The 24,552-nt window shown below is 37.0% G+C and overlaps 1 protein-coding gene across 8 annotated transcripts; it reads left to right on the top strand.

Annotated features, from left to right (window-relative positions):
- The first annotated feature begins 669 nt into the window (after positions 1-669).
- On the top strand, positions 670-24,347 carry LOC113076089 (transportin-1-like). Of its 8 annotated transcripts, none has more exons than XM_026248760.1 (24): positions 670-1,001; positions 2,196-2,271; positions 3,230-3,379; positions 3,866-3,972; positions 9,195-9,328; positions 9,882-9,963; positions 10,150-10,272; positions 10,697-10,815; positions 10,975-11,035; positions 11,546-11,717; positions 11,834-11,986; positions 12,671-12,896; positions 13,039-13,210; positions 15,028-15,114; positions 15,579-15,728; positions 15,840-15,998; positions 16,522-16,609; positions 16,712-16,810; positions 16,899-16,994; positions 19,004-19,079; positions 20,176-20,275; positions 20,359-20,433; positions 20,513-20,639; positions 22,071-24,347. In XM_026248760.1, exons 1-23 carry the CDS (start codon positions 897-899, stop codon positions 20,618-20,620), a joined length of 2,718 nt encoding a protein of 905 aa, XP_026104545.1. In that variant the 5' UTR covers positions 670-896; the 3' UTR covers positions 20,621-20,639; positions 22,071-24,347. The 8 variants fall into 8 exon arrangements, 5 of the variants coding, with proteins under 5 accessions (XP_026104545.1, XP_026104581.1, XP_026104552.1 ...); XM_026248767.1 differs by having other exon boundaries at positions 671-1,001; positions 15,579-15,686; XR_003281105.1 differs by lacking the exons at positions 19,004-19,079; positions 20,513-20,639; positions 22,071-24,347.
- Positions 24,348-24,552: the final 205 nt, after the last annotated feature.

Raw genomic sequence — 24,552 nt, 5'->3', positions numbered from 1 at the left:
AAGTTAAAGCTCCTCCACGCCCTCTTAAAACGCCTATTTTAAACACGCCCCCACATGTCTACGTATTGATTTGGGAAGATTTGTATAACAGCAGCCCCAATGTTCATGCAAAGGAGTAACTTTGATTTGCTGTTGCCATTGGCGCCATGTCCTGTAGATGCTGTGTTTCGTTGTGAAGGCGAAAATACTTTGTTTGGCCTTCCAAAAGAGGACACAATTTCTGAGCAGTTGTTGTTTGTCATTTCTCTGATCACAAATGCAGGCATGGTTATATGTTTATGCGGTTCCATGCAATGCAAAGTGTAAAAACACAGCATGAGTCATTATAATCCGTAATATGTCTCCACTGGATGCAACAGATGGCTCGTTTGTAATGGGATTTATAGTTTTTGTCTTGTAGCTCAGGTGTTCAGACTGGGATGCATCATAGTAAAGGGCGTAACATTTCCACCCCACGCTTGAGGCATTTGGCCAATCACAACGCAATACACCAAATACACAAAGTAGTGTTCTTTCAGCATCATCATATGACCCCTTTAAGAGTCTCATGCTAACTAAGCTTGCCAGATTTGTACCAAGCATTAATTGGGGTCACATGTAGGGTTTCCCCGCCATCCGGCGACTCGACAGGCGCTAGGACCCGGCCGGTGCAGAAGAGGCTTATCGCTGTCGATGTGCGGTGATCCGATCGAGTCCATGTATGTCAGCTGGTCTAGCGTCACCAACAACACAACGCACTCGAAACACGCTCGTTTTCTCACGGCCCTCAGCAAACTCTCGCAAAAGCGTTTTCCCCATCTTTCACTAGATAACAGCCGGCTTTGAAGCTGAAAGACAAGGTGGAGGCTTTAGATCTGTACGCCTACAGAGAGAGAGAGAGGCTCCAGCCATACAAGATGGAGTGCAAATGGAAACCAGACGAGCGGGGACTTCAGCAGATCTTACAGCTGCTCAAGGAATCACAGTCCCCCGACACATCCACGCAACGATCCGTCCAACAAGTATCCTTCACCTCAGTGTTTAAACAGAGAGAGCTGAAGGGGATAGCCTATGATTAACTCAAACCTTAGTATGTAACGTTACTTGACTTGTAAAACATACGGGTTTTTATGTTGTTTGTTTATATTTCAGCTGTAAATTAGGGTGGTGTCTGTATGGGGTCAGTAATATCTGTCTGTCATTCGGGGAGTGTTCAATTTAAAGGGATAGTACACCTCAAAATCAACAATCTGTCATTATTTACTCAGCCTCACGTTATACCAAACCTGTAGCGCTAAGGTCTTTGTTGTGTGGGACATAAATAAAGATATTTTGAGAAACGTCTCATTCTCAGTCCGTGCAATGGATGTCACTGGTGTCAATGCTGTTTGGTTAACACAATTCTTCAAAATATTCACACGAGAAAGAACGTCATACAGGTTTGGAACGACACGAGGGAGGGTAAATAATGACAGAATTGTATTTAATTTTTTTTAAGTTGTTGTTTTGAAAACTATCCCTCTAAGACTTAGATCTGAGCGGGTCAAGATGCAGCACATACACATCTCTGAAATTAGCCTATTTATAAACCATCATCTGATCAAATGAACGTTATGGTTGTGTGCAAAACCTAGATTAGACAGCATTTCTTCGCATCGTAGTTACGTTTAGACCACTTCAAATTGAAATGCTGTGTAGGGAGACGCTTGCAGTTCATAGTCGGACCTCCAGCTGCAGTGGTGCGAGTATTGTTATCGCAAGGTTTCTGTCACATAAACAGATGCAGCTCAGACAAAGGCATCTGACATTCGTGGTGTTTCAGTCTTTATTCCACGTAGGGGAGACTAAAAGATTTGTCAGTGGGTGAACTGTGACGCCCCCTTAAACTAACAAATTATACATAGTTTTTGTCCATCATATACAGATGCATGTGACTGAAGGAGCAGTTGAGAAAATGCTATTCATTGTTAAAAACTTTTACAACAAGCTTTTACATGTTATAGTACATTTTCTAAATTCCCAATGAAATGAATGTCAGAACAAAAGTATAAGGTGTAATCTATTATATATATATATATAGCTTAATAGCTCATATATCCATGGGTTCATTGATGTAATCATCCAAATAAACATCAATCAGTTTGTCGATTAGGCTAAGTATTGGAGCAGTGGTTATCTCTGTGGTCTGTATGCCTTTTCCTTAATGTGCACCACAGAAACTTGAGCAGCTCAATCAATACCCGGACTTTAACAACTACCTAATATTTGTGCTCACAAAGCTAAAGTCAGAAGGTAAGATGTTTTTCATAATGATGATTTATTATGAATATGTGATTTGTTCATTAGGAATATCTGGGGGAATATATGGCTCTCTTTCATTTGAAAACCTTAAGTGTGTGTGATCGCGTCAGTGCTTATAATCCTATTCATTTGAATGTAGACATACTGTGTGTTGGGAAGCGGTGCAGGAAATTACCTGTAGGCGGTCTGCATTGTGGTTTGTTGCAGTTTGAGGTTTGCCATGACAGTTTGTGCAGTATATTAACAGTTAATCTTATATTCCAATTACTAGATGGAATGTCTGAGATATGAAGGAACTGAGAGGGAGTAGAGTCAAGCAGAAGATGTTTAGTCTCAGTAGTGTTTTCTGAAGCCGTGTCTGTATAGCTGCTGTGACTTCAGATCAGTGGCGATTCGTCAAGTGTGCTGGGAGCGTAGCTACACTGACCTTTTGAGTCTGTGTCCTCTGTCAAGCCCCAGGTCACAGAACCGGTTTAGAAACAACACAAGTTCATCTGCCAGTGTTTCTCTCTCTTTTTACCTTAATTAGCCTGAGGTCCATTTAAAAACAGAAGGTTCTTTATTTAGCAATCTACTAACCAAGGCTCTAAAGTAAAGGGTTTAAAGTAAAAGGGTGGGCTGTAGTTTTATTTATTTATTATTTTATATATAAATAAATAAAAATATGTATGTAATTTTGGTTTTATTTTCAAGCACTTTCTAAAGCAACATGTTTTTTATTGTAATTGACAAAATTGTTATATTGCATTATTTGATCAGATTTAAGTTTTAAATGGTTTTGTTTTTGTAATCTAGTTGTATTTGTATTCTTGTAGTATGAACAGCTATTTCTGTTTATCCCTGTGGTTGTTTGATTCTTTCATTTTTCCTTTAATGCTGTGTCATGTGCCCAGGGCTGTATTTTGTACTCCGTCTGAAAGTAAAGCTTTTCATCCTTTCTTTCTCACAGACGAGCCCACTCGGTCTCTCAGTGGTCTCATTTTGAAAAACAACGTTAAGACCCATTACCAGAACTTCCCAAACGGCGTGTCTGACTTCATCAAAAATGAGTGTCTGCAGAACATTGGAGACTCCTCACCGCTCATTAGAGCCACAGTGGGTGAGTATGGAGCTACAGAGCATTTACTGTCTGCCTCTGAGCTCTCAGTTATTGCCATCTTGACCAACAGTATTATGCCTTTGGGGGCTGTGTCTGGCTTTGTGTTGTTGCTTTCAATGTAAGATCATTTATTGCCTCTTATAAGAATGGCTAAATTAGCCTTCTGTGATTCTGATTCGATTATTGTGAGGAATGCAGTGCTGTGTTTCTATTGTTACCCAGCATCAACAGCATAAAATATCATTCCTCCTCTTTTTGTGTATTTGGTTTAAACACTTTTTTATTTTTTTGTAGTCTTTTATGAGTATTTTCCCATTCAGTGATTCATATAGTAAAAAACTGAGTATAATTTGTCCACGTATTATAATGTTTTGTTATTAGATTTGCATATCAGCTTGATTTTTGTGTAGTTGTTTGCTTCTGGCAGTTGGTTATGTGAACTGCAGTATAGGCTGGTCTTATTGTGCATATGTTTGTGTTCCTCAGGTATTCTGATCACGACTATAGCCTCCAAAGGAGAGTTACAGAACTGGCCGGAGCTTCTACCTAAACTCTGTTTACTGCTGGACTCAGAGGACTATAACACTTGTGAAGTAAGATACACAAACACACACTTTGTGATGTTTCCCACCCCCATGACCAGATTGGTTCAAACGGTCCCTTATTCAACTAATTAACCTAGGTTTTGGTCTTTTGAAAACCACCATTTAGGATTTTTCATTGGAAATTTGAACAAACACAAAGTGAAAGTAAAGTCTGTGTGCCTGAAAACAAACGCAGAATAACACATTTGCATGAGAGAACAATTTTCACTATTTTTTTTGTTGCACTCTGTATATTTCTTACCACTTTGTGGGTAGCTTGTGAATCATTTGCACTGTTTTTGTATTTTTGTAGCAGAAGAAAATTTGTGCAATTGTTCTCACTAAATAGCTGCACGGTTTGTTTGTTTGTTGTTCATACTGAAATAAAAGTCATAAAAGTCACTTTATTTTTATTGCTTTTTGTTATTATATAAAACTGATTCTATTTTTTACTCCCTAAATGTGCCGTGGACACATCTATATTGTCAGTGAACCAAATAGACCTGTTTTTCACTGAAAAGCGGCTATAACAATATTGTAATAAATGGCTATTACTTGCTTGGGGAATGTTATATGTAGACTTTTTTTTTTTACAACATTTTGAAGAAAAAAATCCAAACTTCATGAATTGAATTATTGCTTGCATTTTTCTTAAAATTCTTAGAGAAAACTAAAGGACAATTGGGACATTAAATTATCTAGACTGAAACTTCAAGTTCTCCTGTTTATAATGATATATAACCCTTGATCCTTACTGCTAGAACAGCTCTTAAAAAACAAAGAAAAGTGCAGGCCTATCAGGTGCCCCAAAAATGTTCTAGGTCTTTAAGGGTTAATTCAGATGATTTTATACTCAACAATGTTTTGGTTTGTAAAGTAACTACAAATCAGGGATCAAAATTGGACTTTCTTTTTATAAAACTTGTATTTTCACCACAGTGGAAGAAAGTCACAGCTGACGCATCAATATTCACAATACAGCACAGCCCCATAAAGCAGTTACTAGTAAAATACTTTTTTATTTTTTTTATTTTTTAAATAAAATGATTTTATTCAGCAAGGACTTATTGAAAAAAAGTGACAGTAAATATATTTTTCATATAGTAAAATAAATATTTAAAAATAAATGCTGCTCTTTTTTAACTTTTTATTCATCAAAGAATCCTGAAAACTCTATCAAGGTTTTTGCAAAAATATTTAGCAGCACAACTGCTTTCAAAACTGATAATATTTCTAAATTTGGGATAACAATATATGCATCATTCAGTCTAGTAATGTAGACAAAGGCAACAAGTCCTTAAAATAGCCTTTCAATTCCAGAGTTCTTTATAGTCACTGGAGACCTGGAGACTGACCTCTGATTAACACACTCCTGTCATCTTGAGATGCTACTTTTATGTCCCTGCGTGCTGTAACTGAGTAAATTCTGTTTCATACACCCACACACATGAACAAAGCTCTGCCCTGTGTGACTGCGAGACTCTTGCTGAGGAGGCTTGTTAGCAGCACAGATTGAGGTCAGTTATTTTCTACAGTGGAGATCAGATCTGATCACAACTGACCGTAGACATGTCTGGAGACTTTCAGACTGTCACCTCCTCTTACGTACACAGAGCTGTTCAGGAGTCACCCATTGAATATCTGACTGAATATGTCCAGCTTAAACCTGCAAATAAAGTTTTTATTTTATTTTGAAGTGTCATGACATAAAAAGAGGAATAGCGATGTAAAATTCTGCGATATTTGTATATATATATATATATATATATATATATATATATATATATATATATATATATATATATATTATATATATTTGTAACACCATTTCATGATATTACTGTTTTTACAGTATTCTCTTATTAAATAAATGCAGTCTTGGTGAACATAAAAAACCTCTTTCAATAACAACAACAAAAAAGCTTTTTTTTTTCTAAATTAGTTTTTCCCCATTTTTGGTTGGGCTGTTTTATCTATATTTTACCTCATTGCTGTATTACAGATATGTTTTCTTGTTTTTGATCTGTCAAATTACATGTACGCTACATTTCTTTGGATGTGTGTGGAATGTCAGACCCTCAGCCTGTAATAATTAGCAGTCCTCACACAGCATGTGTTCTTCACTACGTAGAATATATGTCTATAATTAGTAGCGTGTATGCGAAAAATGCAGTTACATCAAAGTTACTTATGAGGAAACTCTCACACACCCACACTCTCTTCAAATGGCATGCTGAGTAAGAGAACTGTGAGCCAGTCCTCTAGTGCAGTGAATGTTCACCTCTGGCTCAACCGTTTGAAGCATGCCGAATGCCGGGCCAGAGACATTAGGGAGTTTAAGCAACAGCTGCGAATGGAACACTATGGTGACCGGAATTAAGATGTTACGTCGCCGTAGCCGAGAACATAAAATTCACTAAGCAAGCGCAAGTAAGATGGCACAGTGTGGCATTCAGTAGTTTACTGTAGTATTGTGAAGTTTTATGAGTAGAATGTTTTGGCAGTACTTGCGTTGCTTCACAACTCAGTCTCAGTGCTACCTGAGTTGTTACTAACAGCAGACTTATCTTAGTACAAATTGAATTTTTTAAAAAATAAGCTTAAAGGGTTAGTTCACTTGAGAATGAAAGTTCGTCCATCTTCTACTCACCCTCGAAGTTGTATTTAAAATTGTCCTTGCTCTACAAAGCCTTCTGGTTCCCAACAGTCAGCAGAAGTGAGGAAAAAAGTCTTTATTGTGTTTGAAATCTGGATATTTATCTTTTCACTACAGGGGGCCTTTATTCATTCCCCCGGAGCTGTGTGAGGGACGTTTTATTTCACGTCTTCTGAACTGCTGACAACAAACACCCACTTACTCCCACTGAAATGCTTTGAAGAGCAAGCACAATTTTTAATATATCTCCGATTGGATTATTTTAAAAGAAGAAAGTCACATACACATAGGATGCTTCGAGGGTGAGTAGAAGATAGACACATATTCCTTTTCGGTTAAACCAAACATTTCATTTTAAAATATATCAACACCAATTAAATAAAAGACGATAGAATGGTAGAATCACGTACTGCAATAACAGTGTTATGTATCATAAAATGTAACATTTATTTACCTAATCTGTCACATTGTAACGGTTACGGCAAACCAGATGTTCTTCCGTAGTAGACGGTTACAGTACACCGTCAAGAAGCATGTGCAATACAACATCAGAATGCCGTTGCCGTTCCATCAGTGGCTGTCGCTATAAGTCTCTGTTATAAGGGGAAGGAGACGGATCACTCGTTGATAAATGAATAGGAGAAAAATGAAGGTTTAGTACTATGGTCACTGTCTGCCTTCGTAGTTAATTTACTCTAGAATGTGCATTAACTGCATATATCAGAAAATGACATTATTTTAGTGTTACTAAGAAAACGTGATGCCACTGTTGTAAAATTGTGTTGCTTTTTTTGAAATATGTTATTGGTATAATTTAGTCAACATTTTGGTTATTTCAGTCTTTATCTCTTAATTAAATCTACTTTGTTCAAGTAGATGTGCTTGCATGCCTCTTACCAACAAAGAAAATACATGCTTAGGAGCATTACCAAGACTGAACTGACTAAGCTTGAAGAAACTTGGAACAAGGTCATGAGTTTAATTGCGAAGACACATAAGTGGTAACTTAAGCAGCAGACAGCCTAGCTCTTGGTGGATGTGTGGGTGTAAAATGGAGAAAGCATCCGTCCACTGCTGTGATCCCCTGGTTTGGTTGTGGCATGTGGGTCCTCATATTGCTATATGAAGTCTAAAGCCGTTGAGAGACTTAATGTCATGTTAGGGATGACTTTATTTAGCTTGAGCATAGAGTGGTTTTGCTTTCTGTAATGGGTTTAATGTACAGGGATGACATATGTTATCTTGCTTAATGTTTATGGTTAAGATATTCCTGACCTTTGAATCATAGTTTGTTGGTTGGAAGTGGCCATAGCACACCCTGGTCAATATATGAGCAAACTGATGCGGAAATGCATATGAAGGTGATATTAGTAATATGCCAAAAGCCATTGTTTGTTGTTAAAGATTTACTTTTCCTAAATGGTTGCTTGTAAATACATTTTCAATCATGCAATTAATTGCAATATTTAATGACATCCCAAACAATGTCTTTGTATATGTATATAGATATCAAGATTTGGTGTTTTGACCTTGAGAGACTGGTGGCTTCTTCTGTTGTTTTCTCTAAGCTCTCTAGTTCAGAATATGCCATCTCCAACCAAATGGAAGCTGACAGTGGAGACGGTTGCCATAGCAACAGCCGAGCCATTTGTGCTCGTGACCTGATTAGATTCCTCACAGGTGGAAAGTCTGTGAGATCAGGAGGAAGCTTGATGTGTTGGCTGGGTCCCTCGGCTGCAGGGTCTGGCTTGGTATTGTTCTACATCACAATCTCGTTTGTGATTTTGTTATTTATTTTTTGCAGTGAGTTCTATATTTACATTACATTTACGTGTATTTATTCTGTAGATGCTAATATTATTACATTAAGTGACTTATACATGAGAAATGGAGTAAGCAGGTCATTTTAAGGAGGCACTAGCAATTCTGAGTTTAACATTGTCCAAAAGTTTTATTTTGTTTTGTTTTTAGCAGGATGCAAGTGCTCATGGAAGAGATTTCTTGGCAGTCTAGATAGCCTGTTAATTAAAACAAGTTATTAAAAAAAGTTAGCTGGCTGGCACAATATATTAAAGTAGATTTTATTTACTTCATTGATTTGTTAAGGGACTGACTTGTGATGGTCCTTAAATCAGTTGAAATAAGGTGAACATTTTATTAATGTTAAATACTATTATTATTATTTTGTTATATATATATATATATATATATATATATATATATATATATATATATATATATATATATTAGGTATAAAGTATTTGAGTAAATGTAATTAATTACTGTACTTGAATATATTTTTGGATACTTTCTAGTTTTACTGAGTATCAAAGATATTAGCAACTTTTACTTTCTACTTCACTACACACCTAGCTTATTCCACTAGAAAAGAAGTGATATCGTCCACTACAGGGCACTAGAAATAGTGCATTTTGTCCTTACCCAAACTGCTTTACATAATAAGAGTTCCTTAGCAAGTAGTTGTGAATCACAGCTGTGAGATGACGACATGACTGCAGCTGGCAATGAGGCCAAAACTAGCACATCAGGTTTTTCTTTGTGTTTGTCTTCTCAGGGGGCTTTTGGAGCCCTGCAAAAGATCTGTGAGGACTCTGCTGAGATCCTGGACAGTGACATGCTGGACCGTCCTCTCAACGTGATGATCCCCAAGTTCCTGCAGTTCTTCAAGCACAATAGCCCCAAAATCAGGTAAGATCAGCCTGTGTTCCCTAATGGAGCACAATGTTTGAATCTGCAAGGAGATGTCACTTGTAATTAATTCATATAGACAGGGACTCTCGCGATATCAGATTTTCTTTTTGCGCATTTTACCTGTTTTTGGCCAATGAATCACACTGAAAAAATTCAAGTGTAGGGAAGTGGAGAAAGAGTTTAGTGAGTTAGCTATAACTACACAAAAGTTCAAAAAGAACTGATCAGACTGGACTGTTTAACTCTGCATCTTGTTTTCATCTGTTATCTCCTCCAACATGATTTTGTGTGGCAGTAGTAGCTGCACACAGCTACTGCCAACCAGATCCATCCATCCATCCATCCATCCATCCATCCATCCATCCATCCATCCATCCATCCATCTATCCAGTTACTAGCGCTAGACTATTTACAATATTACTGTATGTGTAGTAACATTATGCCGAAATGTAATTACCATAAATACCAGTCATTCTAATTGAAACTACTACTTGCTGTGCAGTTGTTCAGACTTGTTTGATACATGTACTATGCTTGTTGTCTGTTGTAGGTCCCATGCCATTGCCTGTGTCAACCAGTTCATCATCAGCAGAACACAGGCCCTGATGCTGCACATAGATCCTTTCATTGAGGTACCACTTATAAAACCAGCCACCTTAACAGAACATGTTCACCCAAAAATGATCATTCTGTTAAGATTTATGTACTTATTCCAGATCCCAGAAATGTAATGCCAGTTTTGAGTAAGTTGTCATTGTTTAGTTCTAAGAAATGACAATATTTGTATATGTATGTATGTGTGTGTCTTTGTGGCACAGAACCTGTTTGCACTGGCAGGTGACGAGGAGCCCGAAGTGAGGAAGAATGTGTGCAGAGCTTTAGTCATGCTTTTGGAAGTCAGATTAGACCGTCTCATTCCTCACATGCACAACATCATCGAGGTTAGAGCACACCTTCTTCAACCCCTCATTAAAACCTAATATACCGGTAACTAAACTCTGTTACATGAATGCTGAAAGTGAGAACCTTGACCTTGAATTATCTACTGTCTTATATAACTTCGTAAAATATATATATTTATATATAAATTTGGTCAGAAAATCACACAGAGGCAGAGTGAACAGCAGCCTCTTGTGCAGTTTCTTTGACTAGTTTGGTAAAAGTAGAATCAGTGAGCTTTCTTCATGAAACGCAAGTAAAAATTAATTTCTACATAGTTTTTCTGTAAAAGTGTTAAGGTACATTCAGTTGATTAATTTTTTTTTCTTGGTAAAAATGACTTTTTGAACAGTTTATTCAAAAATATGCTCTGTTCATGTTCCATGAATAAGGCCCAATGTATTTATGCTCACATCTGTTTTGCAGTACATGTTGCAGAGGACACAAGATCAGGATGAAAATGTCGCTCTGGAGGCCTGTGAATTCTGGCTCACACTCGCTGAGCTGCCTGTGTGTAAAGAGGTCCTGTGTGGACACCTGCCCAAGTGAGCATGCACGAGCACAAGTGTCCTTTTGATTAAAAAACCCCATCAACTCACGTAGATGCATTCAATTACAATACAGTTCTGAAACAGGGCAAAGCTGCTTATTTGATATAAATGATCAGGATCAGTCAGCAGAGTTTTTTCTTTTTTTTGTCACAGACTGATACCAGTTCTTGTGAGTGGAATGAAATACTCTGAGATTGACATAATCCTGTTGAAGGTCAGTTTCTCTCTCTGGTTCTAAAGCTTCTTTTTTAAGTTATCTTTGATTGACACTTTTTCATATGCCGTTATAAACATAAAACCTAAAAGAGTAAAACCCCGTGATTTGCCTCTGAGTTCATACACACAGCAAACATGTGATTTGGTAACGATGCTCAGCCACATTAAAAAAAAAAAAAAACATTGCCAGCTTGTTTACATGTGATTTGTTTACTTTTGTCATATACAAACTAATAGCATTTTATTTTCCATATCTTAGCCTGTCTTTTAGAAACTCAGTTATAAAGTACCTATTTAGCGAAATAAATACAGAAAGCATTTAATCAACAAACACTTGGATTTTATATTTATTCTGAAAGCATGTAATTCACTAATTCACCTATTAGTGCTTTTTAAAAAAGAAAAAAAAAAACAATTATAGGTTTAGGCCAAACAATTTTTCGAAAACAGCTTGTCAAAAAAATAAACACACATTTTGCATATCTCTTAATATATAAATGCTTTCCAGGGTGATGTCGAGGAGGACGAAGCAATCCCAGACAATGAGCAGGACATTCGCCCGAGGTTCCATCGCTCACGCACTGTGGCCCAAAAACACGATGGGGGAGAATCCATTGAGGAAGAGGAGGACGATGAAGATGAGCTGGATGATGATGAAACCATTTCAGATTGGAACTTGAGTAAGAAACGGTGTACTTTTAAAAGGACACCGACTCAGACAAGTCCTCGCCTTCTTAAAATGGATTTACACTGAGACGTTTGCATCGTCTTCCTCATTATTATTTTTTTTTTGTAGGGAAATGTTCTGCAGCTGCACTAGATGTTCTGGCGAATGTTTTCAGAGATGATTTGCTGTTGCATATTCTTCCTTTACTGAAAGAACTGCTGTTCCATCCAGAGTGGCTTATTAAAGAGTCGGGCATACTTGTACTGGGAGCCATTGCTGAAGGTATTCAAACATTTCCTATTCATTCATTGCCTTTACTGTCATGTTTAATCCACTAGTGCATCTTTGCTGAATAAAATAAACAATTTGTTTCAAAAAACAACAATCTTACCGGTTAACACTTTAGTTTAGAGTGTTTGTGTAATACATATTACTACCGTATTTTCCGGACTATAAATCGCACTTTTTTTCATAGTTTGGCTGGTCCTGCGACTTATAGTCAGGTGCGACTTATTTATCAAAATTAATTTGACATGAACCGAGAGAAATGAACCATGAGAAAACATTACCGTCTACAGCCACCAGAGGGCGCTATATGCTGCTCTGTTCTCCTGTAGCCTACCCCTGAGCAGCATAGAGCGCCCTCTCACAGCCGTAGATGGTAATGTTTTCTCTTGGTGCTTGGTTCTAAATAAATGCGACTTATAGTCCAGTGCGACTTATATATGTTTTTTTCCTCGTCATGGCGTAGTTTTGGACTGATGCGACTTATACTCAGGTGAGACTTATAGTCCGAAAAATACGGTATATTCCATAAAAAAAACTGTAATTACAAGCAGTTTAAAAAAATAACGACCCCAAGTTTTGGTTAATTATTTTATGAATGAATATGGTGTGACCTTAATTTCTCTCTGTCTTTTTTAAATTATAATTTTTGAAACTGAGTATTTTCTTTATTTGCTTTAGGCTGTATGCAGGGGATGATCCCTTACTTGCCAGAGTTGATTCCTCATCTGGTACAGTGTCTGTCTGATAAGAAGGCACTGGTTCGATCCATCACTTGCTGGACTCTGAGCCGCTACGCACACTGGGTTGTTAGCCAGCCCCCCGACATCTACCTCAAACCACTCATGACTGAACTACTCAAACGGATACTAGACAGCAACAAGCGTGTCCAAGAGGCCGCCTGCAGGTTAGCATGCATCGCAGTGTTGTGCTGCTTGAAGCATACGTGAATGCATGGCTTCTTGTCTAAGGACCATCTTTGTTACCTGAGGTGTCTTTTTAGCTTTCCTTCAACTTTTAATCTCTGACTCTCAATTTTCCTCCTACAGTGCCTTTGCTACCCTTGAAGAGGAGGCTTGCACTGAGCTGGTGCCGTACCTTGCTTTTATTTTGAACACGTTGGTCTTTGCTTTCAGTAAATACCAGCACAAGAACCTTCTCATCCTCTATGATGCCATTGGGACTCTGGCTGACTCTGTGGGCCATCATCTCAACAAACCAGTAATAGCACAATCAAATACACAGAAACACTTTGTGATTCATGCACATATACCATACCGTAGAGATTGGATGTTACATGCAATCACCTTTATTAAACCTCATGAAATATCGTAATGTTTACCGTAAAGATAAAAAACTCTCTGTGAGGAGTGGGGCGGGGCCGAGAGCCGTGGGAACAATTTGGAAATGAGCAATACCTGAGCCACTCACGGGTCTTCTCCATGAGACTTGGACTTTGTCTGCCATGTTGGATAATTTTTTAAAAATTTCTTTTAGAAACAGACTGTACTTGTCTAATAAATCCCTGCAGAGTCAAAGCTGGGGTTTGCGGGGCTCCAGGACAGGTTGTATCCATTGGCCCTGTTTGTAAATAGCACAAATAAATAAAGTTCAGGTACAGAAACAAAATAATTAAATGTAAATAGCACTGCATAGTTTTCACTGTATAAATTAAATATAGATTAATTCTGGATAAAACTACAAAATTAATTGTTTTTTCTTGGATTAACATTAAGGACACCGACAGCAGCTAGTAAACAAGGTGCGATCACTTTAAGAGACAATACATGGATCCAGTATATTGATACATGTCTGATTACTTTCTAAACTGTTTACGTTGACTTTAGACATAACCGAGCGTTTTTCGAGGATACTCACCAAGATGGATATTTCAGCATAATTTTGCATGTATTTCATGGATGTATGTTCAAGCACAAGAAAGACGCACAACTCAATTCATAGTTCACGGGCTGTGAGATGCAGCTCTTTGTGTGTGCTGTGCGCACAGAACACGGTTTGTAGTTGCTGAATTAAGCACTTTCACATCTTTTTATGCTTGAATATTTAATATGGCTAGGTGTATTTGTTCGTTCATGCACAGGAAGATACAAAAGAGACGTTTTTTTGTGTGTTTGCAGCTTTTTGTGTACACACTGAACACAGAGGGCAAGTACTCAGTTGAGTTATTTTGTGTCTTCTTGTGTTTGAATTCTTTAAAATCTCTCAAATGTTTAAATTGGCAAGGCTTAAAAAGATGTGTAATTGATAAGCTTTCATGACAACGTGCAGCAGTGGCCCGTCAACTGTCCTGAGAACCTTTCATGCTGACTCAGGCAGTCAGTAGAAATAGCTGGCCACAGCTGTGAGCCCATTTAATCGTTGGGCTGTCACGGATATCAGAATTTTCATTACACTTTTAGAGTTGCCACAAAAAGTGGTTAACCAGAATTTTTTAAATGGCACTTAATTCCCTAAAGGTTGCCGACCCCTGTGTAATAGTATTCTATACAGTGATAAATGCTATGTCAATTAGCAATACCTTATAAATACTTCACCTTGTATATGAAAATAAGATGCCTTGAAAAACAAGACAAACCACATACTGTTGCAATCCTGTGTTGACTGTCTTCATGTTTAATCAGATAAAACATTTCTTCTGCACTTTACTCATCTACAGCGATAGCTGGAAGCCTACAGGGATTTCCTGGAATGTCATAAGTTCTATTACTCCTATGAGTCTTGCTTGTGGACTTTCTGTGAGAGGGCGCCCTCCGGCGTCGAGTATGAATGAAACAAACTACATGTGAGAGTTAGAGTTAATTAATGGCACTGGGTTCTTATGTATATTATTCATTTTTAAGTATGGCCAATACCAGCATATTGCAACACCCCTAAATAACACGATAGCAATATTTCATTCTTTAAATTTCACGATTATTGTCAGTACCGGTATATTGCGACACTCCTAGACCTTTCTTCCCTCCAGCGACGGCCCTGAACACATGTTTGACTACTGTACATGTTTGCTCTGAGTGCAGGAATATATTCAGATGCTGATGCCTCCATTGATTCAAAAATGGAACCAGCTAAAAGATGAGGATAAAGATCTCTTTCCCTTACTGGAGGTAGTTGTCTAACGCTTGATATATATAAACTACTGTTCAGAAATTTGGGATCAGTAAGAATTGATTTCATTAAATTTTTTTGAAGGAAATTAATACTTTAAGTCAACACTTTTTAAATCATTCAAAAGTGACAATAAAGACATTGTATAATGTTACAAAACATATTTCAAATAAATGCTGTTCAAATCAACTTTTCATTCATTAAAAAGTGCATGTATTAAAAAATGTATCCACCGTCAAAAACAAACTTACTGAAAGAAAAAAAAAAAAAACGCTTGCTGAACCCAAACTTTTGAACAATATGTATGTGTGCACAAATAAACAATTTGAAAAACCAGCAGAGAAAAATCATTTCAGCAGAAGTGACAGGAAATCTTAGTATTGTTCAGAATCCAGCATTTTGATGCATGTACCTGATTATGACTCAAAACAAGATCTTGTTTCTATGTTGATTCCTCTTTCAGTGTCTCTCGTCTGTGGCCACCGCCCTGCGGAGCGGCTTCCTGCCATACTGTGAACCTGTCTACCAGCGCTGTGTCAGCCTGGTCCAGAAAACACTCGCCCAGGCTGTGGTGAGAAGCCACACAAATACACACAGACCCACTCATCTCTCGGTAATACTGTCAGCTGAAAAAACTACTAGTGTAGAAAAGGTTGCAAAATAAGAAATGCTCATAATTTAGAATCAGTGTGAATATCACTCGATGTCTTCTTCTGTCTCACAGCTCCACCAGAGTCAGCCTGAGTTGTATGAAGCTCCTGATAAAGATTTCATGATTGTGGCTCTGGATCTGCTCAGCGGATTAGCGGAGGGTCTTGGAGGGAACATAGAACAGCTAGTTGCCCGCAGCAGCATCCTCACTCTCATGTACCAGTGCATGCAGGTAACTATAAAGCATAGCAAGACATTGTAGCACTGAGGCATGGTATGTTTAACCTAATATATTTGATTTAATATACTTATTACATTTGATTTTAATATATTTTAAAATGTAGTAAATTTCTGTGATGCAAACTGAATTTTCAGCAGCCATTACTCCAGTCTTCAGTGTCACGAGATCCTTCAGAAATCATTCTAAAATTGCTGCTCAAGTAACATTTATTATTATTATCAGTGTTGAAAACACTTTTGGATCTAAACCATTGTATGTTTGTCCCAACATGATGCCACTGTATCTAGGTAACGACTGAGATGGAGAAGACTGCATCATCTCTGTATAATGTATTTTTCTCTCTGAATTTACCAGCTAATCTTTACATACACAGAAGGACATTTGCATTTGTCTCCTGCAGATAAATTGCACGAGATCCAAAACGTACAACTCCAAAAACGATTTATTCGTGGACGAGCAGCTATGAGAAATGTAATGTGACAATGCTAATCTTTTGATGGTTGTATTTTCTCAGGATAAAATGCCAGAGGTCCGACAGAGTTCTTTTGCTCTTTTGGGAGATCTGACCAAAGCCTGCTTCCAGCATGTCAAACCTTGCATTGGTGTGGAGTTATTATTCACTGACACTTTCTCAGTTTGATCCGTCTCTGTTTGCCTTCAGGCACTTAAACGTTGATTTGTTTGTGTAAATCTCTCCTCTCTAGCGAACTTCATGCCTATCTTGGGCACGAACCTGAACCCAGAATTGATATCAGTCTGCAACAATGCAACATGGGCCATTGGAGAAATATCCATTCAGATGGGTGAGAGTTTCCTCATCATCTTCTCTTATTAATTTCACTCCTTTCATCACACCTTCAAGGTTAACATGCTAGTTTTCTCTCTGCTCAGGTTCTGAGATGCAGCCGTATGTCCCGGTGGTTTTACAGCAGCTTATGGAGATCATAAATAGACCCAGCACACCCAAGACACTGCTGGAGAATACAGGTACCATCTGAGGGGCGCTAGACCAGGCTGACCCCTCACAAGAGGTTTCCACCCTCCGCCTTTCCCAAACTCTCCTAGTACCCATTCCACAGTGCTTATTAATCTCCATTCAAACTCCAGGAAGTGGACCTTACAAGGTTTGATAAAGGTTTTATGATACTGGATGTGAAAATCTCTACCAGTGCACAGTATTGTGGTTAACGGGCTAGTGAAAAAGAATAGGAGCAGTTTTTGGGGAATTTATTTTCTATATACAAACTCGGCTGAGTTCTCACAGCATATCCTGTCTTCAAAAATAAATAGAGCAGACCTTGTAACAGTCCAGCTGTGGTACTGACTGAAGTGGATCAATAGAACAGTGAGTTCCATGTTAGCGAGTAGATCACCGTAATGAGGTTACAAGCATCAGCATCAGTGAGATATTACAATGACGAATGTAAACCAAACTTAAGAGGAGTGTTTTTTTGATTTGAACATTTTTACTTGAAGATTTTAACCTCAAATAGTATTTCCCCCTATTTAATTCAGAGAAAACGTATAAACTCTGATCTAAATCTGTTTTGTGGCGTTTAGATTAATGTTTAGCACCTGTACCTCGCAAATTGTTTTCCAGTTACACTCCACTCTGATTGGACTGCTAGAATTGAAGCTCTAGCCTGAGCTGTAATGGCTGCCGACATTGATGTTTCTTTTTTTTCTTTTTTTTAATGAGGGTGAAATGTAACACTCCTAACATACTACCACAGAAACAAGGGTACTTGTAGATGTGTTCCTGTCTGTCGATTTATTTCTGTTGTTTTAATTCCTTTTATTTTTCAATGTGAATGCATATCTGCCAATAGATGTTGAATGTTGTTTAGTTAAGGACGGCTAAAGTTTGATGCAGGATTGCTGATATCTTGATTATTCACGTTGCAAAGTCTAAGTTTATTTTCAGCAAGAATGTATTAAATTCATCAAAATTCACCAAAACAGTTTTCAACATTGACCAAATCAGCATATTGATCAGCACTGAAGACTGGAGTAATGGCTGCTGAAAATTAAGCTTTGCCATTGCAGAAATGCATTACATTTGTATTGCATCTATTTACATTCTAATAATATTTAACAATCTAACTTTTATTTTGTTTAACTGTATTTTTGATGAATAAGAGCATGAGAGACTTCTTTCAAAAACATAAAAATACCTTACAGACCCCAAACATTTGAACGTTGGTTTACCTCTTCTTTATGGTGCAGGTTTTACATCAATGTCATAATTTTTGAGTATTTGATTCATCTATTTAATTACTAATTACTAAACAGTGCTTAACTGAGTTTCAGATTCTTTGAATCAGCCCATCCTGCACTGAACTGCGTTCTCTAATGAGCCAATCATCTGCTTTCTGCATGTCTCATTGGACTGTTCATAAATGCCTGTCTTTAATGAGAATTTTGCATAGTTTTGTGTCTCTTAAACTTAGGTCTCCTTCCTCTGTGCCTCTTAAGATCCTGGTGGAATCTAGTCCTCTCCATGTAGTTCGCTTGGTGTAATATGCATTTCTTAAACAACAAAAGAGACAGAAAGAAAGACTTTTCTGTTCTACTGAAGAATTTTTTGTTTAAGTTTAAGGGAGAAAATCTTTGAAAACAAGTTTGATTTCTCTAGTCTTCAATCTGTAATCCATGGATTTGGGGGAAAAGAATCACATAGAGACGTTAAATGAATTTGGCAGACACTTCATGTTTCTCTGTAACTCTGAGCTGTACTGAAGCCGTGTTTTCTAAGACTCCTCCCTTAAACGAGATCTATGTTTTCTTAGTGTCATATTTTACATTTGACCCTGTAGTCTGGGACTGTGAAGAGTACTAGTGAAATCTTGTGTTTACTCTCATACACAGATTCTGTTGAGTTCTGTTTCTGAGTTGTCTGTTTGTTTGTTTGTTTGTTTTTGTTTTCTCCTCCCCCTTCATTCGCTCATGTCTTGGTTGGCGTTTGGTGCTGTATAACCGTGATTGCGTTACCTTAGCAATAACAATTGGTCGTCTTGGTTACGTTTGTCCTCAAGAGGTGGCACCCATGCTACAGCAGTTTATAAGACCCTGGTGTGTATTATTCAATCTTTTATTTCATCCATTTCCTCTTTCTGTCTATCTTCTGGCTTTTGTCTCCACTGTTCTCTCTCTTTCTTTCTCTCACTCGCTCAATCTCTCTACAAACCTTGTCCCAGTGTTTTTGAAAAGGCTCCTGCATTGCTTCAAGCTTTGCGCTAGTATAGAAACAACCAGGATTTTGTAAAAAATAAAGCGTATAAACGTTATGCTGGTGAAATCTTTTCTTGTGAAAGAGACTGAGCAAGAAGACATGGTAGGAGGCCTATTCAAGACATTTGAGGGAAGGTACCCCTATCTTTCTCTCTGTTCTGTATGATTCAGTCGAAATCATTGCCAACCATGTGACTAACCCTGTCCCTCTAGGTCTTGTCGTTTAATTTACCTCAGTAGCACCTTCATGTGTTCTCAATTGATTTATTTCAGTTTTCACTTCTGTTTTCGTCTTTTACTGTCGCTATCTAACTACTAATTGAGTGCATGGGGTAATATCAAATGCTTGCTGGTTTTAGGTAATGGAAGTGATGGTTAAATGGATAAAAATAAGAGAAATAGAAAAGCATCTTTAAAAAGCATTTCTCCTCCCCATTAGATACAGAGTCTTTTAGCTGCATGATTCTATCCCAGAATGCTTGTCCCAAAATTTGCACTAGTTTAACTCTATAAACTTGCAGCTGACAGATACATGGTGCTATATGGACATTGTATTTGTCTTATAAAGAATACATCTAAGTAGTTTGTTTTATTGCAAAAAGCAGCTAAAGATCTTTATAAAAATTCATAATTACAAAAGGATGTATGTGCATATGATTAAGAACCAATAATATTAGTATATAATATATTCATATTGGATTGTCAGGAAATATTGCAGCAAACTAAACTTAGTTTCAACAAGAGTATGTTTTATTTATAAAGAAGATAAAACAAAATTTGGTTTTCTCGATTGACCAGTGTCTGTGATTTTAAAAGATTTGCTAGTCTCAAGGTGCTCTGAGGTGGTAATCATGATATTGTGTTGATTAAGTTCTAAACCACATGCAAACTAACCGCACAGGCATGTTATTTGAAAACTGGTTCTTCCCTTCACTAGGTGCACCTCTCTACGCAATATAAGAGACAATGAAGAGAAAGACTCTGCGTTCAGAGGAATCTGCACCATGATCACGGTCAACCCTGGTGGTGTGGTGCAGGTACAACACATTGTCCCCACTGATGTCTCTCTGAGTGCTTTGATCAGTCAGATTGATCCTTTGTTTTATTTACCACTTTGTAGGACTTTATATTTTTCTGTGATGCTGTTGCATCCTGGATGAACCCAAAAGATGATCTTCGAGAAATGTTCTATAAGGTAGAGCGCTGTGAGTTGGGAAAACTTTCAAGATGATTATGAATGCATGCCTCATACTCAAGTGTGTGTTCCCTGTTAGATCTTGCATGGGTTTAAGAACCAGGTTGGAGATGAGAATTGGAGACGCTTTTCTGACCAGTTTCCCCTTCCACTCAAAGAAAGACTAGCAACATTCTATGGGGTGTAGATGTTATCTGATTGAAGAGGTACATTTCCATGAGATTCTATAAGCTAGCCAATCTATTTAACTGTGTTACAGTTTCTTCGCATATATTTAGACTTGCTAAATTTGAGTGTATATTGCTAAATATATATAAACACTATTATTCAGAGGTTTTTGGACTGTAATTACTAATTAATATGAACAAACTTTTACAGTATTGGTTAACAGTTGGCTAATGTTATAATAGTAACAGTACCGTATTTTTCGGACTATAAGTTGCACCTAAGTATAAGACACATCAGTCCAAAACTACATCATGACGAGGAAAAAAACATATATAAGTTGCACTGGACTATAAGTCGTATTTATTTAGAAACAAGAACCAAGAGAAAACATTACCGTCTAGGTCCGCGAGAGGGCGCTCTATGCTGCTCAGGGGTAGGCAGGAGAACAGAGCAGCATAGAGTGCCCTCTTGCGGCTGTAGATGGTAATGTTTTCTCATGGTTAATTTCTCTCGGTTCATGTCAAAGTAATTTTGATAATTAAGTCGCACCTGACTATAAGTCGCAGGACCAGCCTAACTATGAAAAAAAGTGTGACTTATAGTCCGGAAAATACGATAGTAATCATTTTTTTCTTGTTTCAATTAGTTGTATAAATAAATTGTACAAATTAACATTGCTAATTTGTTCGTTCATGTTCATTAACTCTTTCCCCGCTATTGACAAGATATCTTGTCTTTTAGAAGACAACGCTTCCTGCCAAAGACGTGTTTTTCCGTGTTTTCACTGTTATACACTCGGGGGCGCTGTTACACATCTTCTGAATGAGTACCAAACCTCCCGAACAAAAACACACGTGAACAGGATGGAGAAACGAGCATTCTCTTATGTAAACAGATACATATTAAAAATAATGCGATCATCAGCAATAGATGGCATATAAATGAAAGCTGAATAAAGTTACAGAGTAAAATGTTGATCTAGGAGTGGTATATGTCTGTGCAATCTTTGGAGGTGTTGATGGAAGCAATTTACTGTATATATGCTTTGATAATCGTAGTGAATACTTTTTCTCAAAACTATACATTTTTTTGAAACCTACTTATATTCAAGTGCTGATTAAAAAAAAGAATGCTTTAAGCTAGAATAAAACTGACTTTTTGTTTAAAAGTAAAGGCTATGATATTCATTTTGGCGTATTGCATATTCAAATATTCATACAGCAAAATCTACTGGAAGCCGTCAAATTTTAGTAAAAATCATCTAAATCGCTGGTGGTGCGGGGTGGCTGGCAACCTTTTTCAAAAATGCTGGTGGGGAAAGAGTTAATAATGCATTGCCTATTGAACAATTTATAAATTAACATTAATTTAGATTCATAAATGAATCTTGACTGATCGTTATTGTGATATGTTACTGCTATTTATTTACTAATGATACTAATCTGATCTCTTTCTCTCTTGTTCTGCAGCTTATTCACTATGGGAGAGGATGGGAACCTCTGATAACCAGGGCATAATGTTGCCCTTTTCCTGGGGGGAAGGGTGGTCTAGCAGGGGTAGGAGCCATACAGCCCACCGGACCCCTGTAGACAGGGTGGGAGTGAAGTGTTAGCTAAGGAAACTAGTCAACGACACCTTGCCAAGCCAAACCAAAATAGGGAGGAAAGCTTTTTCATCATGTTATAACAATCAGCCATGATGGCAAAAACAAAATACATTGTTAGCATTCATTCACTAGGGCACTTAATGTAACGGGACATCCAGTGGTAAAAAAAACTAAAAAACAATGAGACGAAGATAAGGTAACACAATGTAACTCTAGAAATGCAAGTCCTTTCATATCATTGATAGTGAAATGGTTTTGATCTTTGCCATTTGTTTTGGATCAGCGGTGATGCAACGATAAAGGAAAACAAATCTGAATAACTGCATACTTTTCTGTCTTGGTAAATGAAGTTGGTATGCACAAATTGAGAGGTAAGGCTGCATATTAACGCAGTGAAGATGGTTGAATGGTGCAAACATCTGCTCTGTCGAGTTACACTTTCTGATCTCCAGCGTGGCTTGACATGGATCCAAACTAGTGAACCCTAAACACATTTTTTTGTTCACATTTGAAACATACATCAGCGATTTCTTTTTGCTTAGTTTGCTCAGAGCATGCATTTGAAGATGCTTGTGATATCTTTTTTTTGGCACTGATCGGGTTAATCTGTATGTTCAGTTGTATGATTTTGTGTATGTTGGTGGCCCAATTAGCGATAAGTTTTTCTATCACCCCTCATACAGACTAGATTTGATTGTGTTCTGTCCACACAAACACAACATACAAGAGGTGACGTGTTTTCAATCCACATATTGCTTTTGTGACTTGGTTTATTTAGTTATGTCACCTCCTGCTTGAGGTTTGAATAACATCGGTGTGTTGTGTGTGATCCTGGACACTTCCGTGCTTGTGGAGGCAGTTTTTGTGTCCCTCATGTGAATAGTAGCAAGCCTTGAAAGTTGGTTCTTACAACTACAAGATAAATTCTGGATTCAAACCGAACCAGCTGAGATTTCAAACCTTTCAGGATGTAAGGAGTTTTTCTATTTTTTTTTTTTTATTAATTTAGATCTGAACATCATGGGGTACTGTCAGGTGTTTGTGAGTCTGTGTTGTGTTGGTGTATTTCTGCAGTGTTTTTATTTTCTTCAGGTTATCTGTCACATTCCAGCTGTTTTGCATTTGTAACCAATAAGAAAGGAGATTGTTCTGACAAAAAAAAAAAAAAAAAAAAAAAAAATGAAAAGAACAAACAAAGAAACATGATGTAGGCAGATATTATGAATGTTAAGTGTGCCGTCTTACACTAATGAATGCTGCTATGTGTTGTAATTTTCTACTTGAATATTTTATGTTGTAGAGACATCAGGAGGTATGTTTAACTTTTTTTTTCTTTGCTGTGTTTTTTTAAGTTTTTATTTTTTATGAATCCCTCTCTCCGCTGTTCAGGCTCCCATGTTTTATAATAATAATAGAGCCATTCCCTGTAACCCATTCAGCTGCTAGTGAATATCCTTTCTAATGGTCATATTTTTGTCACTATCTCCATGTAAAAGAATGTAAAACCTTTTTTTTTATTTATTTTTTATTAGAGGAGATGGACACTTAAATAGGATACATCATGTGGGTTAAAATGGAAGTAACTGGGCCTTATATATGTGAACATTTGTTATTTATAAAATATAAATGCAGTATGTACTGTACCACCTTGAAGTTTTTCAGGGGTTAAATACGGCCATGAGACTTGGAGATTGCACAGTAATGAATCTAATGGTTTTACTTTTTTAATGGTTTAATTTTGTTGTTGTTGTTGTTGTTATTGTTGTCTTTTCTTTATGTGAAGTACAAAATGTAAAAATCGAAATATTGTGTCCCCACCCCAGACTGGACCTGTCTAGTTCTATGTGTGGAAATCAAGAAAATGTTATAATGAAGTCAAATTTTGCTCAAAAGCTCCCTTTTCTGTTTTTTTTTTTTTTTTTTTTTAATTTTTTTTATTACTTTTATTTTATAATCTGATTTTGCAGAAAGATTAAAATATAGAATGTAATAATTTTTAGGGGCCACCAGATATTTTGGAACATGCAAAGAATATATATTGTACTGTAGAAATTTTGTAAAGATATTTGTATGACATTCTTATGGACGTAAGTTTGTTTCACTGCTTGGATTTGTGCATTGATAAGAATAAACACTTTTTTAAAAAATCGTTGATTACATTTCTCTAAATATAAAGGTATATTGACTACTTTGGAAATGAAGTCTTTTTTTATTACATTTATTAAGTGCAAAAAAGTAATTTCAAATGATCAATTTGGATTATCTTTAAGATTTAATATGTACCAGCTACACTATATATATATACTTTTTTTGGTGTCCAAGAACAGTAGCTTATTAACATATAA

This window comes from Carassius auratus, chromosome 5 (assembly GCF_003368295.1).
Source record: "Carassius auratus strain Wakin chromosome 5, ASM336829v1, whole genome shotgun sequence".
Taxonomy (NCBI): Eukaryota; Metazoa; Chordata; class Actinopteri; order Cypriniformes; family Cyprinidae; genus Carassius; species Carassius auratus.
This window is presented reverse-complemented; position numbering and strand designations above follow the sequence as displayed.

Excerpts from the sequence above, each read along its gene's own strand:
- LOC113076089 (XM_026248760.1), top strand. The coding sequence starts at position 897 with ATGGAGTGCAAATGGAAACCAGACGAGCGGGGACTTCAGCAGATCTTA. Across the intron at positions 11,718-11,833 it reads CATTTCAGATTGGAACTTGA|GGAAATGTTCTGCAGCTGCA; the intron begins GTAAGAAACGGT and ends TTTTTTTTGTAG. Across the intron at positions 11,987-12,670 it reads ACTGGGAGCCATTGCTGAAG|GCTGTATGCAGGGGATGATC; the intron begins GTATTCAAACAT and ends TATTTGCTTTAG.